This window comes from Cryptomeria japonica, chromosome 3 (assembly GCF_030272615.1).
Source record: "Cryptomeria japonica chromosome 3, Sugi_1.0, whole genome shotgun sequence".
NCBI classification, from domain to species: domain Eukaryota; kingdom Viridiplantae; phylum Streptophyta; class Pinopsida; order Cupressales; family Cupressaceae; genus Cryptomeria; species Cryptomeria japonica.
Window position 1 is genome coordinate 240,008,585 of NC_081407.1, and position 25,423 is coordinate 240,034,007.

Sequence of the window (25,423 nt, forward strand, 5' to 3'; positions counted from 1 at the left end):
GTTAGAAATTGGGAATTTTGGCATACAAACAACAGGGATGGATTTTTTTGTCCACCAATCAACGAAGTCTAGAGTGAGCTGCATTACAAACATAAATGCCCGGGCAATGATGTACTTTAGACATCAGTTTATTCTCCTGCAATTTTTCCGAATCTCTCCTCTCCTCCCCATGAGCTGCAAGGGACCTCCTACAATTTGACCCCGGCGTATCTGGAATGGTACACGATAATTAAGAAGAGAAGGAATTGCTCAGGCATTCCGATACAGTAGGCATTTTTCCGACTGAACCCCAGCCGAATAGTAGGGGCAATAAATTGCCCACTTCTCATCTTTCCCCTCCTAATTTAGGCGGCTGGCCATTCATTCTTTCTTAAGGGCTGGACAACCCAGACATTTTGGGGGTGTACGGGTAGGCCCCTCCGGTAACAGTAGAAAACTTTGCCCGATCATGATGGGGCCTCGAATCCCCTAAAGCTGTTTGATTGATACTATATGTTCTAACTTGAGTATCGGTAAGGCCTCCATTAAACAGTTCCTGATCTGAATGAAAAAGTCCCTTCTTAGTTGTCAGACTTTGGTAGTACACATTGTCAAAACCATTGGGAGTTATCTTGTCTAAGGGTGAGAGGTTGTTGTCACCACTACCACTGGTGAAGGGACAATTGGCCTGCATAGAAGCAGCGAATGCCTTGTCTATATTGGTTTCGTTGTAGATGCGACTTCTAAAGAAAAGGCAGCGTGCTTGACCAATCGTATGAGCACCTACACAAATATATAGTCAAATCTATTGTTTTAGGTTTGTATTGAGTTTTTATAACGCTGTAGAACATACTTTCTGATTCATCATTAAGAAGATCATGATCCCTAATATTATAGGGAACTCAATACACAATCTAATCTAACTTTAGATCAGAATTATGAATTGCAAAAATCTCTCTTACAAAGACTTACCTGAAAGTGCAACCATGTCCTGAGTAGTCAGCCCTTGAGCACTAAATGCTGAGATTAGAGAGCCGAGGCTTGAACCAGGGCCTGGAAGGTTGTTGTTTGCACCGCTTAGACTTGCAGTTCTTGAATCTCGCCTTCCAAGCCTCACAGCCCATGATAGGCCTCCCAACTACCATTACAAACACAAGTTTCTAATGTCATTATAGAGGAGAGAAGGAATAATTTGTCTATAACATTAGAAAAAGTTGTAATCAAAGGTAGAGGAGTGCAGAAATATATACTCGGACAACAGAATCACGAGCGGCAATGGCCAAAATATCAGCGCAGGAAACGACGTTTTTGCACACATTCTCAATCCGAGTCTTAATTCTATCAATGAGGTCGAAACCTCTGGCTGAATTTAAGTTTGGTCCTGCACTCTTTTCTCCCGTGAATGTTGCTGTGTCGTCCAAGAGTATAGACCCATCACAGCCCTGCAATTGGAGAGCAAACCAAGAACATTACTAGCAATATATGAATCATAAAAAATGCAGGAATAGTTTTTGACTATTATAAAAATAAATAATGATCCCTTAAGGAATAGTAGATGAGTGAACCCACCACTAGTTACTCTTATTTCTTTCATATGGAACAAGTTTGAGGAAGCGGCTATTCAGTTTGTAAGATGCATTTGTGTATAAGTGATGATGTATGAAAGTAATTATTTTCTAAGTTGGATGACTAAATCCAAAACCTCCTACTCTTTCCAAATGAAACAAATGAAATGTTTGAATCCACCACCTCCTACTCCTACTCCTACTCCTACTCCTACCATATGAATTCAAATTCATCCCCTCTTATTTTCTCATTAATAAAAATACTGAGACCTATTCATATAAAATATGGAGATAAATAGTTTCAAAACAACATATTGATTACGTTAACAAAACAGTCGTGAAAGTGAAGACGAAGCAACGATGCGCCCATTCGTGGTTCTTTGGCTTTCATCCACAGTGGACAATGCCTTTGGGCACGACGTCTTGTAAAAATCTGGGCGAAGCTGGGCATAGACTGTGCTCCAGCATAGCAGTATAGCAATAGATGCTACAAGCTTGCTCACCATTGACATGGAAGAAGCCATGATTTTCTTATTTGAGGTGAATGCAATGGAGAATTATGTGGCTACTTATAGGTGTGCTGTGGTTGGGATTGGATTGGACGGAATATGAATGATTGGGATTATCTGGTACATTAGCTGGTTCACGGGTCATTTAAATTGATTAAATCGATATCAAAATTGGAGATGACTACCACCAAAATAATGCCCAATAATAAGAGAGTTGGCATTAGGTATCTCCCTTGAAAACACCAGTTTTCCAAACAAAAAACACAGCATTAAATTTATGAGAATTGCGAACCATAGACGTGCTCTCTTTTTTTCTCACCTTATCGTCTGTCTTCTTTGAACGCTGAGCTTTCAAATCTGCATTCAGGTGTTGAGCTGGATTGTCATTTTGAAACTAATTTATTTAATCCTCTGCACGTTCTCGAGATATGCTTGGATTGAAAGCTTATCGTTTGCTTTCGTGTATTTTTTTTTTTGGGTTCGTTCATCTTTGGATATTATTAATGTATATTGGTAGTTTGGAAGTAATCTGAAAATATCTGTTCTTACCTTTATTAAATGAGATTGATCGTTGAAGAGTTTTGAAAATATATATTTTATTTCATCATTATTAGATACAATTATTATCAAATTTTGTTTGTTTGAATCATCTCAATTGATATGTAGTAGTTTTATTCAATTTTTTTCAATTTCAACAATTGATATTACAGTTATTATTAAGAATAATAAAATAAAAATATTATTGAAAAGGAAAAATGTATATTTTTAATAGATTTGTATTTCAGAATGGTTCATTGTTCATTAATTGTTTGATTCAACTTACATTTAATATTCTATTATCACTTGGAAACTTTTGACCTTATCTACCTATATTCAAAAATCATAAAATTTTCCATTTTTATGCAGCCCAATTGTAAATCTCATACAAGGGTCTTGTGAGACAACTTATTAACATTTCATCATCACTTGGAAACCTTCAATCTTCTCTACCCAAATTTAACAATAGAAAATTTATCATTTGTTGTGCAGCGTCATTGGAACCTCATATGAAGATCTTCTAATACAACTTATTGTTAACATTATAGTTTTACTATGAAAAGCGTGGAATTGAAGAATATAAATTATATATTTTTTGTCGGATAACTTTATATTGAGACTCTATGTAAATAAAATTTGGAGTGCAGCAATGAGCCCAATAAAGCTTCCAGACCCTCTTTGTCCTTCTACAAATTTGCTTAATTTTTTCGATAGAACAGTGTCAAGCATTGTGAGAAGGATTTTCATTATTGACAATTCAATTGTTGTCTTTAAAAAACTATCTTCCACAACATAGCCACCATCAAACTTAAAGATAATTAGATTTTTCTCTTAAGAAAATTGTAGATTATCTTTTTTTTTAAAGTAATTTATCGAATCCTCTCTACATTCTCGAGATATACTCAAATTGCAAGCTTATTGTTTTCTTTCTCTATACTTTTTTTGGGGTTAGTTTGTCTTTGGATATCATTAATATATGTCAGTGATCTAGTAGCAATCTAAATGTATCTGTTCTTACCTTTAATAAAAAATATTGATCGTTGCACACTACTGGAAATATATATTTTATTTTATCATTATTAGACACATTTGTTATTATATTTTGTTGATTTGAAGGATCATTAGATCTTTGAATCGATATATAATAAATCTAGTCATTTTTTTTCAATTTCAATAATTGATATCAAAGTCATTATCAATAATGTCAAAATAAATAAAAAATATTGAAAAAGAAAATTTATATTATTATTTCAAAATGGTTCAGTGTTCATTGATTTTTTGATACAACTTACATTTAACATCCCATCATCACTTGGAAGACTTGGACCTTCTCTACCTAAATTCAAAGAATATAAAATTTTCCCTTTTTATGTAGCCCTGCTGGAAATCCCATACAAGGGTCTTATGATACATCTTATTAACATCTCATCATTACTTGGAAAGCTTCAATTTTCTTTACCTACATTCAATAATAAACTATTTGTCATTTTTTGTGCAGCCCCATTGGAACCCCATATAAGGGTCTTGCGATACAACTTCTTATTTAGATTATAGATTTACTATGAAAAGCATGGAAATGAATAATCTGAATGATTCATTTTTTGTCAGATAATTTTATATTGAGGTTTTCTTGTATATTAAATTTAGAGTGGACAATGAGGCCAATCAAGCTTCTAAATCCTCCCATGCTTCAATAAAAATGCCTAAAGTTTTGTAAATATGTTTGCACAATTTTCTAGCATATGAATTTCCTAAAGATCTACTCCACCTCCACTTTTATCATGTCTAATAAAATGGTATATAATTATAATATTCTTGGTCCTACTACAATAAGGTAGTTTTTTGACCAAATAGATAGCATTTTGATTATCACAAAATACATTTACCTTACATCTTTCATTTTTTCAAGTTCACCCATAGATCCTTTAACCTAATTTCCTCTTTGCATGTATAAGAGGTAGTCATATAATATACCTCAATGTTGGATAAAGCAACTATTCCTTGAAGTTTTGACATCCAACCAATAGGTCCTCCTTTAAGAATAAAGATATAACTTGAAGTAGATGTCCTTTTTTCCAAATCAGTTACATTTTTTTAATAAACATATGCATAAACTAAATAATTGTAACCATTATAAGTGATACAATAATAACTTATGCCTCTATGATAGTGAAGAACCCATTTCACTACTATCCAATTCTCTTTGCCTGTGTTTATCATATATCTGAGAAAAACACAACTACCTATGAATATTTGGTTTTGTACATGTCATCACATACATTAAACTTCATATTGTACTAGCATGTGGTATGCAAGACATATCATATTTTTCTTCTTTATTACTAGGATATAAACTTGAAGAAAGCTTCAAATGAGTACCTAAATAGATATTTATTCGTTTAAATTTCTTTATACTAAATCTTATGAGGATCTTCTCTATATACTTCTACTATGATAACCAAATATTACCATGTTCTATATCTCTATGTATTTCTAGACCCAATTTTTTTTTTTGGGCTACTCCTAGATCCTTTTATCAAATGTCCTATCCAACTAAGCCTTTAACTTGTTGATCTCAACCATGATTTTTCTTGCTAAAAGCATATTCATTAACATATTCAACACCAAGATAATGAATAAACCATTTTAATTTTTTTTAATGTAAACACAATGATTATACTCACTTCTTGTAAAAGTGGCTCACCATGAAGAAATAGACTTCTTTTACCATTTCTTGGTAGACTTATTTATGCCATACAATGAATTTTTGAGTTTGCAAGAAAATATTCTTTTACATCCTTAACAATAATTAATCAACACCTTTCTTTTGAGAATACCCTTTTCCTACTAATATAAATATTTTCACTTTCCAACTTTAGTATCAACCAACAAATTTTCCGCCCTTTTGGAATTTTTCCAAGTTCCACGTTTTATTGTTTTCCAAGGCATCCATTTATTCTTGTATTTCTATTTTTTATTTTTTATTTTTTTAATATCATCCATCACTTTCTAATAACAACTAGGTTCCCCATAATTAGAAATAAAAAAAAATAGATTCAAAGTAGAATATTTATATCTATTAGAATTTTTTTTGACCCATGTAGATCTCCTTAGAGTTGATTATGAAATTTCTATATTTTCTTATACATTTTCAGCATGCTCAAATTATTCTTTGAATTCTTCTTCTTGATCCTTATTTTCAATATAAATGGGTTTCTAAATAAATTTGTTGATATTATTATGTGTTCCTATTCCATTTCAACTTTTACCATGTTTGATTTAGGAGATTCATCAAATACAACTAAGATAATGATGATTTTATGGCCAATAGGATCCCATAATTTGTATCCCTCAATTTCATCACCATAATTAATAAAAATATACTTCTTTCATTCGGGTTCCAATTTAGAATGATGATATTTAGAAATAAGAGCTTATGCATAACAACCAATTTTTTTAATATTTGAGTAATCCAAAGAATGAGTCATCCATGTCTCTTCAAGAATCTTAGAGTGTTTTGCAACTAATGGTGACCGATCTAACAAACATAAAATGTAGATACTAATTCTACCCATAACTCTTACTACAACTTGACATTACCAAGTGTGTTGTTTAATCTCTCTAGAAGATTCATACTCATGTTTTTAGCAACACCATTTTGTTGAAAAGAGTAAAATGTGTTTTTATGCCTTTGGCTCCCAGATACCCTAAAACAATTTTCAAATTCAAATGATACGAACTCACCTCCACTTTGTATTCTTAGACACTTTATTGACCTTCCATTATTCTTTTCAACCAAAACTCTAAAGTACTTAAATACACTAAACACATCAAATTTTCTTGTAAGAATATAGACCCAAAATTTTCTAAATTAATCATCTATATAAATATCACAAAGTATGATGATCCTTTAAAACAAACTATAGGAAATGAACCCAAAACATCTTAATGAATATAGTCTAGGATACCCTTGTATAACTACATAATTTAAACTTCTACTACACTGCTTCCCAAAGACAATAATTTCAAAAATTTAAATTTAAAGATTTTAAATTTGGAAGTAGTTTATAATTTTATCAATACCTCTAGCCCTTTCTCACTCTTATAGACCAATTTTTAATTCCATAAACATGAAAATATTTATTTAATTTCTTAGATACGGGTAAGTGCACAAAGATGGTGGTAAAAAAGGGGGGTATAAGTGGACACTTTTTTTCTGAAATTATGTGAACCTGAACTTGGAGGCAAAATTTGAAAGCCATCCACTCAAGATATGAAGATAATCAAACAATGAATATTGTATTACTCTGAATCTAGTTTCCAAACTACTAAACTTTTTCAAAATTGGATAAGATTAAGGGGGTCAAATCCTTTGCGCACGAAAAACAGACCTTGATTTTTTTTGAAAAACATAACATAGTGTCTGACGTGCGCATCAAAAAAGTCATAGTTAGATTTAGTATTTTGACAAATCCTTTGGTAGAAAGATAGTTAAGAGTGAGCACTAGAAGATGTGTATTTTTTTGTAATTTTTTGATGATTATTTTTTTTTAAATGGTTTTTCCAATCGAGCACATCCTGAAAATTAGGTACATGTTCATGCACAAAGCATAAGTTGCACTGAACAAATCGAAAATATAATTTTTTTTTTAAATTGTAAAGAATCAAGTGCACTACAATAATATATAATTTTTTAAAATTTGGATAAGTATATCAAAAGTTAAAAAAAAAATGGTGCATCTATGTCTGTGAGAACTATGGAGACACTTGTAAAAGAAATTCAATAATAATATATTATTGTTGTTCAAATTTTAAAAAAATTATATGGTTAGAAAGCTCAGAAGATGTGTGAAAATATGGTGGCAATTTGGTAAATACCCACTTGATGAAGTGTAAACCTAATGATGACAAAGTTGATAAACCAAGTTGATAAAATAAAGCACGTCAAAAATGAGAGAAATGGAGGGAAATCAAACTTCCAAACTGTAGCTTTGTCATCCAGGCCTATTTCCAAGCCTAAACAGTCAAAAGCGCGTATGGGGTACTTATGGTATAAAAAGCGTGTACAGGGTGCTTATGGTATAAAAAGCGCGTACGGGGGTACTTATGATGTAAGAAGCATATACACGCTCTTTTTACTACAAACAGCACGTGCACACTCTTTTTACTACAAACAGCGCGTGCGCGCTCTTTTTACTATAAACAACGCATACGTGCTATTGTATAATATGATATTGTATATATAATATGTGTATATACATATAATATATAATATATATATATATATATGTATGTATATAATAATATATAATATATTAAGCATATATATACACATATAAGTGTATTGTCTCCCCCAATAAAACGCATACAAGGTCTCTCTCTCTCTCTCTCTCTCTCTCTCTCTCTCTCTCTCTCTCTCTCTCTCTCTCCCCTTCTCCCTTCCTCCATACCCCATCCCTCTCTCTCCCTCCCTCTCTCCCATTTTCCCTTCCTCCATGCCCCATCCCTCTCTCTCTCGCTCTCTCCCCTTCTCCCTTCCTCCATACCCCATCCCTCTTTCTCTTCTTCTCTCCCTCCCTCCCTCCATATCCCACTGCAACTGTGTCTACACTTCTATAGAAGTAAGTGAATTTATTTCTTGTCTGTAAATTCCTCTTTGATTTTTGTCATGTATGCTCTCCTAACAAAATTGACTGATGGATTTGTGTGTGTATATTGAATAGGATGAATAGGGTTTGAAATTGAACCACGGGTGCATTACCGTGACAAACAAGGAAACCTACAGCAATAGTCTTCTCGAATGTGTTTTTAATGAGCAGAGAAGATGTGGAAAATAGTGTCAACAAAGCAACATGATGAGTCAGAGTACCTGCAATATATTTTTCAGAAGGAAACAATCGGTAGGAAGAGAAAGAGGGAGAGTAACACAGATGATGTCCTGGAGAATGATAGTGGTGGGTATGTGAGAGTTCCCATGTTGTTACACAACGTCTGTCACCTAAAGAAATTAAAGTTTGTTGTATGCATGGCAATGGTAGTATATGATGATCATCACTTGTCAAACGGCTTGGAACGGTACATACCCATGAAAGAAATCAAGTGTGTAATTCCTATAGTCACAATCGAGATCAGTCCTATAAACTTGCAAATTTAATAGCATCATATGTTTTAGAACTTAGGCAGTACTCTTAGGATTAGGTTAAGCTCTTACACTTGCTTTTTAGTGAAGCCTCATTGTTTGTTCGCTTGGAGTCTCTCTTATGCTAACAATGGTCTAACTTAGCTATATCAAAACTAAACTACCGATGTTCTATTGTATGATGTTCTATTCATAACTTTAAATTTAATATATCATTTTATTAGCCCACTATATGACCCCTTAGGTGTCATTAGAGGTTGTATTGTTTCCTAAGAGGTCATATGGTGTCTTGTGACCCCTTAGGACACCATATGACCCCTTAAGACACCATACGACCCATAAAAAAACCATATGGTGTCATAATAGGGTGCCATATGACCCCTCAAGACACCAATGACCCATAACAACATCATATGGTGTTCCAAAGGGTCATATGGTGTTCTATGACCCCTTAGGACATTATTTGGTGTCGTTATAGGTCCTATGGTGTGCTAAGGGTTAATATAGTGTCATATGACCCCTTAGGACACCCTATGACCCCTTAGATGTTGTTAGGGGTCATATTGTGTCCTCGATTTGATCTATCTTCCTCTCCCTCCCCCCTACTTCTTCTCTCCCTCTCTCTCTCTCTCTCTCTCTCTCTCTCTCTCTCTCTCTCTCTCTCTCTCTCTCTCTCTCTCTCTCTCTCTCTCTCTCTCTCTCTCTCTCTCTCTCTCTCCTTCTCCCTTCCTCCATACCCCATCCCTCTTTCTCTTCTTCTCTCCCTCCCTCTTTCTCTTCTTCTGTAATTCCTATAGTCACAATTGAGATCAGTTCTATAACCTTGGAAATTTAATATCATCATATGTTTTAGAACTTAGGCAATACTCTTAGGGTTAGGTCAAGCTCTTACACTTGCTTTTTAGTGAAGCCTCATTGTTTCTTCGCTTGGAGTCTCTCTTATATTGACAATGGTCTAACTTAGCTATATCAAAACTAAACTACTGATGTTCTATTCATAACTTTAAATTTAATATATCATTTTATTAGCCCACCATATAACCCCTTAGGTGTCATTAGAGGTTGTAATGTTTCCTAAGAGGTCATATGGTGTCCTGTGACCCTTTAGGACACCATATGACCCCTTAAGACACCATACAACCCATAACAACATCATATGGTGTTCTAAGGGGTCATAGGATGTCATATGACCCCTCAGGACACCAATGGCCCATAACAACACCATATGGTGTTCTAAAGGGTCATATGGTGTTCTATGACCCCTTAAGACACTATTTGGTGTCATTATAGGTCCTATGGTGTGCTAAGGGATAATATAGTGTCATATGACCCTTTAGGATACCCTATGACCCCTTAGATGTTGTTAGGGGTCATATTGTGTCCTGTATTTGATCTCTCTCTCTCTCTCTCTCTCTCTCTCTCTCTCTCTCTCTCTCCTTCCCTCCTTCTCTCTCACTCCCCCTACTCCCCCCCTCTCTCTCCCTCCTGTGTACCTCTCCCTCCCTCCCCCCTCTCTCTCTCTCTCCCTCTCTCCCTCTCCCTCCTTCCCTCCTTCTCTCTCCCTCCCCCTACTCTCCCTCTCCCTTCCTCCATACCCCTTCTTCTCTCTCTCTCTCTCTCTCTCTCCAACCCCTTCTTCTCTCCCTCCCTCCCCCTCTTCTCTCCCTCTCTCCCTCCCTCTACCTCTCTCCCTCTCTCTACCTTCCCTCCCTCCTCTCTCTCTCTCTCCCTCTCTCTCCCTCTCCCTCCTTCCCTCTCTCTCTCTTGCTCTCCCTCCTCCCCTCCTTTATCTCTCCCTCTCGCTCCTTCTCTCTCTCTCCCTCCCTCCCTCTACCTCTCCCTCCCTCCCCCATCTCTCTCTCCCTCTCCCTCCTTCCCTCCTTCTCTCTCACTCCCCCTACTCTCCCCCCCTCTCTCTCCCCCTCTCCCTCCTTCCCTCCTTCTCTCTCACTCCCCCTACTCCCCTCTCTCTCTCTCTCTCTCTCTCTCTCTCTCTCTCTCTCTCTCTCTCTCTCTCTCTCTCTCTCTCTCTCTCTCCATCTCCCTCCTTCCCTCCTTCTCTCTCCCTCCCCCTAGTCTCCTTCTCCCTTCCTCCATACCCCTTCTTCTCTCCCTCCATCCCCCCTCTTCTCTCCCTCTCCCCCCCCCTCTCTCTCTCTCCCTCTCTCTCCCTCTCCCTCCCTCTCTCTCTCTCTTCTTCCTCTCCCTCCTCCCCTCCTCTCTCTCTCTCTCTCTCTCTCTCTCTCTCTCTCTCTCTCTCTCTCTCTCTCTCTCTCCTATCCCTCCCCCCTCCTTCTCTCCCTCTCTCCCTCCTTCCCTTCCGCCCCCCTCCTCTCTCCCTCCCCCCCTACTCTCCCCCCTCTCACTCTCTCTCTCCCTCCCTCCCTTTTCATTCACATTTTTTCTACTACCAATAGCGTGTATGGGGTACTGAACCTATTACTTCACTGCCCTGCCATAACTTTCTTAAGGGGTAGGAGCACGTACATGGTACTTATTACTTGTAAGCGTGTACGAGGTACTGAGCCCATTATTCACTACCCTGTGATAACATTTTTTAGGCTTAGGAGTGCGTACACGCTACTTATTAGTATAGAATGGGAAAAAAACATATCGTTTGGCTTGCAATATTTTATGGACTTACAGTATGTACACAGTTATTAATGTAGCACGTACCCGGTACATAGACATAGTTTTAGTTTCCCAAGAGCCTCAACGGCCTCAAAAGAATTTTTTGAGGTCATTGAAGGCCCCACTGGAGCTGTGTCTACAATTCTATCATTGTTTTATACATAGAAGTAAGTGAATTTTTTGTTTTTGCATGATTTCAAATAATTGAATTGTTGTTCTTATTAGTTTTGTCAATAGTATTGTGATTGTTTAATAGTTTGATTCCAAAAAATAGTGATAAGATGCATATTTATGGTTATTTGTTTGTTTATGAACTTTTGTTTACATATATATGTAATATGATTCTATTTAAGACAACTGATATCAACCATGGGAAAGAACAAGTGAGGAACGATGGAACAACGAGAGGTTGAAAAGGAAAGACAAAGGCAGCGTATGAAGAAATTACATGACATAATAACAATGGGAGAAGAAGGTATGCCATCCTCAACATCTCAACTCGATTTACCAAATGAACATAATGCACCTAATGCAATTGAAGAAGAAACATTTGATTTACCGTATGAACCTAATGCAATTGAAGAAGACACCACATTGAATAATCAATTAAATGATGAACATACACCTTCTCTATTTGATGAATTGAATGTACATAATGCACTGATGTTAACACCTCCTAGAATCATTCGTAGGAAACCAAAGTATCTAATTGACATTGATGAGAATATATTGAAGTCAATGCCCAATAAAATGAATGAACGAAATCGTAAGAGAATGGTTAAAAGAATATGGAAAAACTATTTTGAAAAATTAAATCAAATGGCAAGATGTCAATTAATTGTTGAAATGATTAAAAATTTGAATTTTAGAGAGACAATGAAAATTCTAGGCCTAAGATCATCTGAAAGTAACAGTGAAAGAACTATTGTGAGAAATATATTTGATGCGTATCAAGCTATTGGTTCAAAATCATCTACTAAAGATTCTAATGCTACTCGATGTGTCATTACATCAACCATAATGAGCAAGAAAATAAAAAAAAGATCGTTTGATAAGAAAATAAGTCATTAAACGTTAGTAGAACAACATTAAGTAAAGCATTAAAGAGGCGGGAAAAAATAGAGGAACCTAACAATAATTCTCTTTGGGAATTCTCGGGTAGACTACCACGCAAAGACAAGGTTGTTGTTGATGCACTGAGAATATTAATTGAATTTTTTTGGCATGACAACACAAGAGTTTCGCCCAACCAAAGAGATGTTGTTAGAAGGCGAATTGGGTTACAAATCATGAGCCACATGCCAAACACTATTTGGATATGATTCAAACTAAATTTTATGGAAGATTCCTTCAAAAGTTTCCTTAAATAAGAATTTTGAAATGGCAAAACCTTTTTATATTAGGATTAATCATGTACGCACCATGTGTTGTTGTAGGATGCATATTGAATTTTCCATACACTATGATATTTTTCGTCATATTTTTTTTACTTTGCACACTAATGATGTTTTGCAGGAATGCAATATACAAGCACCTCCTAAGTCAGTAAGAGAATTTATTTCAAGTGTGCTATGTAATAGACATGATGGTTGCATTTATTATAAGATGCCTTGTTTGGAAGGTTCTTGTGCTATATGTGGTGGTTTGCAATGTTTACCAAGATGCATACATTTGGAGAACACACATGAAATTTGTATGAAACTAGTTTCTTTCAGAAAATACAAGACAGTGACATATGGAGTTAAAGATGGAAAAGATTTGAAGAGATGTGAGCTAGTGAAAAAGGATATATGTGTAGCTGAATTTATGAAAATGTTTCAAGAGAAACTAGTTTATGAGTACATAATGCATACACATAGAGCTCAATGGTTAGATGAGCAATTCAAGTTATGTAAGGACACATTTCTTCTTGGCACCATTGTCTCTATCGTTGATTTTGCTGAAAATTATAAACTACAACCTCAAAATGAAGTGCAATCTATGTATTATCACTCTACACAAGTTTCTTATTTTGTACACATAGCATTCATGCATGCAGATGATAGCACAGAGGAGGATAGAAAGGTTGTAAGAGAGTATCACTTCTACATAAATGATGATTGTACTCATTCATCGGAGTTTGTACAAGGATGCTTTAAAGTTTTCTATGATAGTTTAAGGGAAAGGAGCATATGATACAACCGACACTTAATATGGTCAGATAATTGCACCGCACAATTCAAGAATGCAAGGATGTTTTATTGGTTGACAAGGATGCATATGACAAGCGGTGTACAACATTTTTGGAATTTCACTGAGGCTAGACATGGTAAGGGAGAGCGCGATGGTGTAGGAGCATGTGTGAAAAGAGCCCTAGCTAGAGAAGAATTGAAGTACGAAGGTGGTGTTGAGTTGATAGATGCAGAAACAATTGTGTGATGGTGTAGGTCTACGATGGGTCAAGGTAATCCAGGTACGTCAATGGTTCATAGATATTTTTGGTTGATCACTGAATCTAACATTGAAAACTATCTAGATTGTTGTACAGTTGCAGGATCTAGTGACATGCACTCATTATGAGTTCAAATTCAAGTTCACTGGTAATTTATATCACACAGATGGTATGTTTTTGCTCTTCATGCATGTATTGTTTGTGGGAAGAATATGAATCACAAGAGTGGGTTGACAAATGGTCTTGTATATCATTGGTTCCCATTGATTCATATCAAATTCCCAAAGCACTACAATTGAGTCAGATGGAGACATCAGTGGATTTTGACCATGTATCCGACCTAGTGGATATTCAGGTGATTTTTTGAGTTAATTTTTTTGCAAGTATTCTTTTTGGTTCATTTTGTTGTACATCATAGTTTATTTTTGGTATTAATTAACACTTTATAAAAATGCAGGTCATGTGTATGCAGTTGTTGCAGAAGAGAACAATGAAGAAGTAACATATTACTATTTGTGTCGTTGCGTTGAGGGGTATGTGCAAGAGTATGGGGGGCCAAAAAGTGGCAATGGAGAAAAAAATTCGTTTTCAACCTTTCCAAACATGCCAAAATCCGCTTTGACTTTTTGTTTGGGTCAGCCAAAATTTGAATTTGGTTTGGTAATACCAAACCAAATCGGATATCCGTTAATATCGGATATTCGTTAATATCGAATATCCGATTTGTGACGTCACTATTGTGATATCATACTTTTTCAAATTGGATATCCGATTTCAGATATCCGTTTTTCTCAACATAAAAAATATAGTCTAGTAAAATGGGCATAACTTTTGCGTTTCTTATCAAAATTTTGATTTTTTACAGGCGTTGGAAAGGTAATTCAAAGACCTATCAAATGGATGAGGTAGTTTGATGATATTATAGACCAAATATTAATTAAAATCATTTGAATTTATTCCTTCAATTTTAAAACTTTAAATACTCACAAATTTTGCATACAAAGTCTCTTTTTTTTCCTATCACCTCCTTTATCTATCACTTGTCTATCTATACTTATATAATATATTTTATATATCTCTTTCTTCTCTAGTTATGTCACTTATTTTCTCATTCCATCTAGATAAATAAATTCCCAAGTTACATGCATCTCTGCATTATCTCCATCTTTCTATGCTTATCTCTCCCTCTCCCACTCCATCATTGTCACTCCTTATTTCTATATTTCTCTCTAATAATCTCTCTTCTCTCTATTTATCTCCCTCCTCTACCTTATCCTACCTATACTTATATATTAATTGTCTCTATCAACTCCTTTCTCTCCCTATCTTGTCCCATCTATCTCTATATCCTTATAGATCTATCTTCATGTATATTTATATCTCATTATCTCTAAATCTCACTTATTCACTCCATCTCTCCCTCCATTTGTCTTACTCTCTCTATCACTTTCTATCCATATCTATCTCTATCTCCATCTTCACATCTCCATCTCTTTCCCTATCAATCTCTCTTTTTATATGTTCCTCTATCTTTGTATATCTTCCTCTATACATGATTAATCTACTTCTCTATCTCTTCCTCTAACGCCCTCTTGAAGTATATTTCCCTTTCTCTACTTTTATCTCTTTATTTACTCCATCTTTATATATCTTTGGCTCTCTCCCCACATCCTTCTCTATAGTTCCTTTATATATCTCTATATCTTCCTCTTTCTCTCTCTCCCTCTCTATCTATCCCTATCTACAATCTCTATCTCTCTTTCTGACACTCTTGCACTATCTATATATCTCTATCTATTGATATTTCTCTTCCTTTATATCTCTCTATCTCTTCCTTTTTTTATCTCTCTTTACCCCTCTTTATCCATTTTTCTCCATGTCTTCATATATTTATCTTTGTCTTTACCTCTCTTTCTCTATATCTATTAACCTCCCTCTCCCTTTATCTTCATTTTTTATCTCTATCTTCCTCTCTCCTTTTCAATATCTAGATATGTCTACATCTTTCTATCCATCCTTGTCCTTTAGTTTTTCTCCCTCTCACTTCATACTCCTTAATAGCTATATCTCTATTTATGTCCTTGTCCTTTAGTTCTTCATCTATCTTCACCCTTATATCTCTCCTTATTTGAAACTTAGTATATATAGTCTCCTAAGGGGTTATATCATGTCCTAAGGGGGTCATAGAACATCATATGACCCCTTAGGACACAATATGACCCCTAACGACACCATATGGTCTCCTAAGGGGTCATATGGTGTCCTAAGGGGTCATAAAACACCATATGACCCCTTAAGACACAATAAGACCCCTTACGACACCATATGGTGTCATAAGGGGTCATAAGACACCAAACGACCCCTTAGGACACCATACAACCCCTAATGACACAATGTGGCATCCTAAAGGGTCATATGGTGTCCTAAGGGGTCATAGGACACCATATGACCCCTTAGGACACCATATGACCCCTTAGGACACCATACGACCCATAGCACCATATAGTGTCCCAAGGGGTCATATGGTGTCCTAAGGGGTCATAGAATGTCATATGACCTATTAGGACATAATACGACCCATGATGACACCTAAGGGGTCATATAGTGTCCTAAGGGGTCATAGGACACCATATGACCCCTTATAACACAAGAAGACCCATAACGACATGATATGGTTTCCTAAGGGGTCATATGGTGTCAGGAGACACTATATGACCCCTTAGGACACAATATGACCCCTAACGATACCTAAGGGGTCATATGGTGTTAGGAGACACAATATGACCCCTTAAGACACAATATGACCCCTAACGGTACCTAAGGGGTTATATGATGTCCTAGGAACCTTTAGGACATAATATGACCCCTTAGCACACCATACAACCCCTAACGACACCATATGGTATCCTAAGGGGTCGTAGGACACCATATGACCCGTTAGGACTCAATATGACCCCTAACAACACCCAAGGGGTCATATTGTGTCCTAAGGGGTCATAGGACACCATATAACCCCTAACAACACTATATGGTGTCTTAAGGGGTCATATTGTGTCCTAAGGGTTCATAGGACACCATATGACCCATAACGACACAAAATGACACCTAACAATACCTGAGGGGTCATATGGTGTTCTAAAGGGTCATAGGACACCATATGACCCCTTAGCACACCATATGACCCCTTAGCACACCATAGGACCCCTAATGACACCATATGGTTTCCTAAGGGGTCGTAGAACACCATATGACCCCTTAGGACACCATATGATGCATAATGACACTATATGTTGTCCTAAGGGGTCATAGGACACCATATGACCCCTTAGGAGACCATATGACCCATAACAACATAATATGGTGTCCTAGAGGGTCATAGAACACCATATGACCCCTTAGAACACCATATGACCCATAACGATACCATCTAGTGTCTTAAGGGGTCATAAGACATAATATTACCCCTTAGGACATAATATGACCTCTAACGACATCATATAGTGTCCTAAGGGGTCATATGACACCATATGACCCCTTAGGACACCATACAACACCATACCATCCTTTACGACACCATATGGTGTCCTAAGGGGTCATATAACACCATATGACCCCTTAGAACACAAGAAGACCCATAACGAAACAATATGGTGTCCTAAGGGGTCATATGGTGTCATGAGACACCATATGACCCCTTAGGAAACAATATGACCCCTAACGATACCTAAGGGGTCATATGGTGTCCTAAGGGGTTATATGATGTCCTAGGAACTTTTAGGACACAATATGACCCCTTAGCACACCATACAACCCCTAATGACACCATATGGTGTCCTAAGGGGTCGTAGAACACCATATAACTTGTTAGGACACAATATGACCCCTAACAACACCTAAGGGGTCATATTATGTCCTAAGGGGTCATAGGACACCATATGATCCCTAAGGACACTGTATGGTGTACTAAGGGGTCATATTGTGTCCTAAGGGATCATAGGAAACCATATGACCCCTTAGGACACCATACGACCCCTAATAACACTGTATGACCCCTTATAACACTCAAAGACCCATAACAACAAGATATGGTATCCTAAGGGGTCATGTGGTGTCATAAGACACCATATAACCCCTTAGGACACAATATGACCCCTAACAATATCTAAGGGGTCATATGGTCTCTTGTGGGGTTATATGATGTCTTAGGAATCTTTAGGACATAATATGACCCCTTAACACACCATACAACCCCTAACGACACCATATGGTGTCCTAAGGGGTTGTAGGACACTATATGACCTGTTAGGACATAATATGACCCCAACCAACACCTAAGGGGTCATATTGTGTCCTAAGGGGTCATAATACATCATATGATCCCTAATGACATTGTATGGTGTCCTAAGGGGTCATATTGTGTCCTAAGGGGTCATAGGACACCATATGACCCCTTAGCACACCATACAACCCTTAATGACACAATATGGCACCATATGACCCCTTAGGACACCATATAATGCATAATGACACCATATGGTGTCCTAAGGGGTCATAATATACCATATGACCTCTAACAACACTGTATGGTGTCCTAAGGGGTCATATTGTGTCCTAAGGGGTCATAGGATGCCATATGACCCCTAACGACACAAAATGACTCCTAATGATACTTAAGGGGTCATATTGTGTCCTAAGGGGTCATAGGATGCCATATGACCCCTAACGACACAAAATGATGCCTAATGATACCTAAGGGGTCATATGGTGTTCTAAGGGGTAAAAGGACACCATATGACCCCTTAGCACACTATAAGACCCTTAATGACAAAATATGGTGTCCTAAGGGGTCATATGGTGTCCTAAGGGGTCATAGAACACCATATGACCCCTTAGGACACTATACGATGCATAATGATACCATATGACGTCCTAAGGGGTCATACGACACCATATGACCCATTAGGACACAATAAGATGCATAACGACACCTAAGGGGTCATATAGTGTCCTAAGGGTTCATAAGACACCATATGACCCCTTAGGACACCATACGACTCCTTGCGACACCATATGGTGTCCCAAGGGGTCGTATGGTATCCTAAGGGGTCATATAACACCATATGAGCTCTTAGAACATAAGAAGACCCATAATGACATGATATAGTGTCCTAAGGGGTCATATGGTGTCCTAAAGGGTTATATGATGTCCTAGGAACCTTTAGGACACAATATGACCCCTTAGCACACCATACAACCCCTAGCGACACTATATGTTGTCTTAAGGGGTTGTTACACCATATGACCAGTTAGGACACAATATGACCCCTAAGAACACCTAAGGGGTCATATTGTGTCCTAAGGTCTCATAGGACACCATATAACCCCTAACGACACTGTATGGTGTCCTAATGGGTCATAGAATACCTTATGACACCTAACGACACTGTATGGTGTCCTAAGGGGTCATATTGTGTCCTAAGGGGTTGTAGGACACCATATGACCCCTAAAGACACAAAATGATGCCGAACAATACCTAAGGGGTCATATGGTGTTCTAAGGGGGCATAAGACACCATATGAGCCCTTAACACACCATACAACCCCTAATGACACCATATGGTGTCCTAAGGGGTCATATGGTGTCATAAGGGGTCATAGAACACCATATGACCCCTTAGGACACCATACGATGCATAATGATGCCATATGGTGTCCTAAGGGGTCATAAGACACCATATGACCCCTTAGGAGACCATACAACCCATAAAAAACAAAATATGGTGTCCTAAGTAGCCATAGAACACCATATGAACCCTTAGAACACCACACAACCCATAACGGCACCATGTGGGTTCCTAAGGGGTCATAAGACACAATATGACCCCTTAGGACATAATATGACCCATAACGACATCATATAGTGTCCTAAGGGGTCATAGGACACTATATGACCCCTTAGGACACAATACGACCCCTTAGGACACAAAATAACCCTAACGGCACCTAAGGGATCATATTGTTTCCTAAGGGGTCATAGGACACCATATGACTCCTTAGCACACCATATGGTGTTCTAAGGGGTCATATGTTATCCTAAGGGGTCATAGAACACCATATGACCCCTTAGGACACCATACAACACATAAAAACAACAAATAGTGTCTTAAGGGGTCATATGGTGTCCTAAGGGGTCATAGGACACCATATGACCCATAACAACACCATATGGTGTCCTAAGAGGTCATAGAACACCATATGACCCCTTAGGACACCATATGACCCATAATGATACCATATGGTGCCCTAAGGGATCATAAGACACCATATGACCCCTTAGAACACAATATGACCCCTAACGCCATCATATAGTGTCCTAAGGGGTCATAGGACACCATATGACCCCTTATGACACAATATGACCCCTAACAACATTATATAGTATCCTAAGGGGTCATATGGTGTCTTAAGGGGTTATAGAACACCATATGACCCCTTAGGACACCATAAGACCCATAATGACACCATATGATGTCCTAAAGTGTCATATGGTGTCCTAAAGGGTCATGGGACACCATATGACCTCTTAGGACATAGTATGACCCCTAACAAAACCTAATGGATCATATGGTGTCTAAGGGGTCATACGATGTCTTGACACCCTTTAGGACACAATATGGTGTCGTAAGGGGTCATAGGACACCATATGACCTGTTAGGACACAATATGAACCCTAACAATACATAAGGGATCATATGGTGTCCTAAGGGGTCATAGGATACCATATGACCCCCAACGAAACCATATGGTGTCCTAAAGGCGCATAGAACACCATATTACCCCTTAGGACACCATAAGACCCATAACAACATCATATGGTTCCCTAAGGTGTCATATGGTGTCTTGAAGGTTCATGAGACACCATATGACCCTTTAGAACATAATATGACCCCTAACAACACCTGAGGGGTCATATGGTGTCCTAATGAGTCATATGATGTCATATGGTCCTTTAAGATACAATATGACCCCTTAGCACAACATATAACCCCTAACGATGTCATATGATATCCTAAGGGGTTATAAGATGCCATATGGTATCCTAAGGTGTTATAAGATACCATATGACTCATTAGGACACAATATGACCCCTAACAACACCTAAGGGGTCATAGGACACCATATGAACCCTTAGGACACAATATAACCCCTAACAACACCTAATGGGTCATATGGTGTCCTAAGTGGTCATGTGACATCCTATGACCCCTTAAGACACAATATGACCCCTTAGCACACCATACAACCCCTAACGACACCATATGGTGTCCTAAGGTGTCATAGGACACCATATGACCCGTTAGGACATAATATAACCTCAAACAACACCTAAGGGATCATATGTTGTCCTAAGGGGTCATATGGTGTCCTAAGGGGTCATAGGACACCATATGACCCCTTAGGACACCATACGATCCATGATGACACCATATAGTGTCCTAAGGGGTTATAGGAGACCATATGACCCCTTAGGACACAATATGATCCCTAACGACACCTTAGGGGTCATATGGTGTCCTCAGTGGTCATATGATATCTTATGACCCCTTAGCACACCATACAAACCCTAACGACACAATATGTTGTCCTAAGGGGTCATAGGATACCATATGACCCCTTAGGACACCATATGACCCATAACAACACCATATAGTGTTTTAAGGAGTCATATGGTGTCCTAAGAGGTCATAGGACACCATATGACCCTTTAAGACACAATATGACTCCTTAGCACACCATATGACCCCTAACAACATCATATGGTGTCCTAAGGGTTCATAGGACACCATATGACTCATTAGGAAACAATATGACCCCTAACGACACCTAAGGGGTCATATGGTAAAGTTAGAGGTGAGGATAGGTATGACAGAGAGATGGCATTTAGGGAAGAAAGAATTAGAGAGAGTTGGGGGTAATTAGGGGTTGGGAGGAGAGGGGGGATGGGAAAGTATCAACAAAGGGAGAGAGAGGTTCAAAGAGAGAGGTCTAGAGATAAGGTAATTAGGGGAAGGGGAGGGGGGAGAGAGAGGGAGGTAGTATCAACAAAGAAAGAGGGGGGAGAGATGGGGCGAGAGCCCCCTGATTACCCTCTCTCTAGTCCATCTCTTTGCTAATACTTCCCTCTTCCCCTCTGCTCCCCCTAATTTTCCTCTCTTTATCACTCTCTTCACCTCTCTCCACATCTCTCCCTCTCTCCTTTTGTTGATACTTACTCTTCTCCCTCTCTTCTTATCCGATAATTACACCCAACTCTCTCTCACATTATTTCTTTCCCTCAATTACCCTCAATCACCTCTCTCCTTCTATGGGTTTATAGATACTTCCCTCTACCCCTCTCCCCACCCCCTAATTACTCTCCATGTCTCTCTTCACCTCTTTCCCATCTCTTTTCTCTCTTTGTTGATACTGCCCCTCTCCCCCTCTCCTTCTACCCCCTAATAATCTCAAACTCTCCCTCTCATTCTCTCTTCACCCCAATCATCCCTGCCTCTCTCTCTTCACCTTCCACCTAATTACCTCTAGCTCTCTCACACACACACTCTCTTCCCCCCAATTAATCTCTCCTTGTCACCTCTCCCCCCCTCTTCTTTTTTGGATACTTCCCTAGGCCTCTCCTTGTCTCCTCTGAATTTTGTTGCTAGAGATGAGAAGGAAATGCAGAGAGACTAGTCTAGATCTTAGGGAAGAGACAGTGACATAGAGGAGGAAATTATGAAGAGGTAGAAATATAAGAACCTTGTAGATCTTGAGAGAATGAATGAGGTATTCAATGACAGTTAGAGATATAGGTCTAGAGAGAGATGTATAAATATGGACAAAAGAGAGGGAGGAAGAAACAAACAAGTGGAGTGATAGGTTTAGGAGAGAGAGGTGGAGAAAGAAACAAACATAGATAACATGGTTTATCAAAAGTTATCGAAGTCAATAAAATTCATAAATTTTCTATTATTAATTACTTATTTATTTTATTTTGAGATGATTGTTACAAAAATTCATGCAATGGGGAAATCATATGAAAAAGTCATGAGATTTTTATGTTTTAAAAATGAAGGATGAATTTAACTGAATTATAATTTTTTTTTAAACAAATAATTGAAAATATACCTATTCCATATCATAGAGCTCTTAATTACCTTTCCAACACCTATAAAAAATCAAAATTTTGATATAAAACGCTAAAGTTATGCCCAATTTACTAAAATATATTTTTTTATTTTTTCAAAAACGAATATCCGATTTTATGGATATCTGATTTTAAAACATAATTTTTTCCCTCCATCTTTTCGTTCGGGTTTTCTTTGGGATTTGGATTGGAAGTGACAAGCCTGGAAAGTCAACTGAAAAAATGTGTTTTTCGGTATTTCTTGATTTTCCAAACTTTATATTGGTGGCTGACGACTTTTTTATAGCCAAAATTGATAAAACGAAAAGGGTTTTTTAAGGATGTTCTCAAATTTCCAACAATATAAGGCTTGTCTTATTTTGACTTTAATGAATAATTATTATTTATTTTCTGATTGAATTCTGACAAAATTCCTCATTGATAGACTGATTGAAAAACACTCATAACTTTCAAACCGTATAACATTTTTTGAATTCGAAACATGCGTCACATCCTATGCTTCATCTACTATAGGTAAAAAAAAATTTAAAAAATTGAATTTCATAAGGTTTTGACCAAGTTAAGGTGGTCAGACGTAGGAGTTTCTGAATTTCTGAAAAGCTGTAATAAAAAATTCATAAATAATTATTTACTTAATAAAAAAACTATAAAAAAATATGTGTCACATCTGGACATGAGTCTAATAATTATATTATAAATATTATAAAAAAATATTATGATTTTATTGTGATTAGGGTGGTCAGACATACACCTACTTCTTATCTTTTTCTTGAAATTTTAGTACCACTGCATTGAAATTTGAAATTTTCATCAAATAGGATTTTTTTTTTCAAAAAACAACTAGTATCTTAGAAACTACATTCAATTTTCTATAGATTCTCTTCTTACATATTTTAAAAATAATTTTCATAACTTATTCAATTTTTCATGTCAAGTTGCATAACTCTGATTTTTTGAAATTTCATTGCCACTTAAGGGCCTGTTTTGGCACACCATGATCCTGCACATACCCTGAGCCAAAAAGAAAATTGACAACCATAATCATTGACGGAGAGGGTATTAAGCACCCAATAGGGTCGATTGTCGTGACAGGAACATGGCTTCGGAGATACCCTATCAAGAATTCTGATGTTTGGTTGTTTGAGGACTTTGAAACACACAAACATATTCTTCATTTCTCTAACCTTGTTGTTGCAACAAATATTCATTTGATGAAGTATCATGGTAGACCTCATAACAAGATTTTATGGAAAGTTTGTGAATCTGACCACGAGGCAATACTTGACACAATACGGGTTAGAGTCGATCCTGAAGGCTCACTTGATTGATTCTATGGTTCAGAGTAGAATGATTTTGAGAATTTTGTATAAATCGTCAACGAACTTCTATATTCATTTTTTGTATATATAAATGCCCATGAGCTGATTTTTACATGTTTAGGGGCATAATTTTGTATATTTAAATGACAATGAGCTGATTTGTACATATGTACATGCCAAATTTTGTATATTAAAATGGTGATGAGCTGAATCGAACATATTGTAATGCCAAATTTTGTATAAAATCCCATGAGATGATTTGTATATTAAAATGGCGGTGAGATGAATCGCATTTATTGTAATGCCAAATTTTGTATAAAATCCCATGATATTATTTGTAAGAAATTTTTTTGTATAATCAAATAGCCAAGAGCTGATTTGACCATATTTAGAGGCAAATTTTTGAATAATATGTGACAATGTTTTGTGACTATTTTGTGTGTCAATGTTTTGTGACTATGTTTTGAGTATATGTGATGTGTCCCTAGTCAATCATGAGAATTCTTGATTCTTGTATAATCATGGATAATTATTTGAGTCATTATCGGGTCATAGGGGTCATAGATTGAGACTAGATACAATTTGAGCAAAAAATGTCATTGTTGTCAAAAAAATTGTCAAAATAGTTGTCAAACAACTTCTACATTGCGTCGGTAGGGTATGACTCTCGACGTTCCGACACTTTGGGATGCATGACACAGGAATTCCTAATGTAAAACTGCCCACCCGGACGTGCTCATGACGTCGGTTTGTCCACACGATGAACCGAATCAATTCTAGCCAATCCTGCAACTTTGCATTACATGCAACTGACGGTTTTTGCAGCAGGCAACAAAATGCTACCAACTGAAAATGGCTCTGAGTCGTCAAAAATTGAGATAGTACATTGTAGAGGAGCCTCACATGACCCCACAGGTTTAAACGGATTGACAATATGTGTCCTGGATTTGAAGAAACAGTTCGTCAAATTTTAATAATTTTTGGACTCAGGGCACTTGAGAGATCGCCCCGATACGATATGACTTTCGATGTTCTATCACTTTGGGATGCATGAGAGGAGCATGCATAGCGTAAATGTTCCCACTCAGATGCGCTCGTGACGTCAGATTGTGCACATGACGAACCGAAT

General features: G+C 37.2%; 1 protein-coding gene across 1 annotated transcript in view; it reads right to left on the reverse strand.

Moving 5' to 3' along the window:
- Nucleotides 1-370: 370 nt before the first annotated feature.
- Nucleotides 371-25,423, reverse strand: part of LOC131074445 (peroxidase P7-like) — an 88,880-nt gene continuing 63,827 nt past the window's right edge. The window contains exons 2-6 of the mRNA XM_059217285.1: nucleotides 2,373-2,428; nucleotides 1,867-1,998; nucleotides 1,230-1,421; nucleotides 952-1,117; nucleotides 371-762 (exon numbers count right to left, since the gene is read on the reverse strand). Coding sequence (XP_059073268.1) covers nucleotides 371-762; nucleotides 952-1,117; nucleotides 1,230-1,421; nucleotides 1,867-1,998; nucleotides 2,373-2,428 — 938 coding nt within the window. The remainder of the gene's footprint in view (nucleotides 763-951; nucleotides 1,118-1,229; nucleotides 1,422-1,866; nucleotides 1,999-2,372; nucleotides 2,429-25,423) is intronic.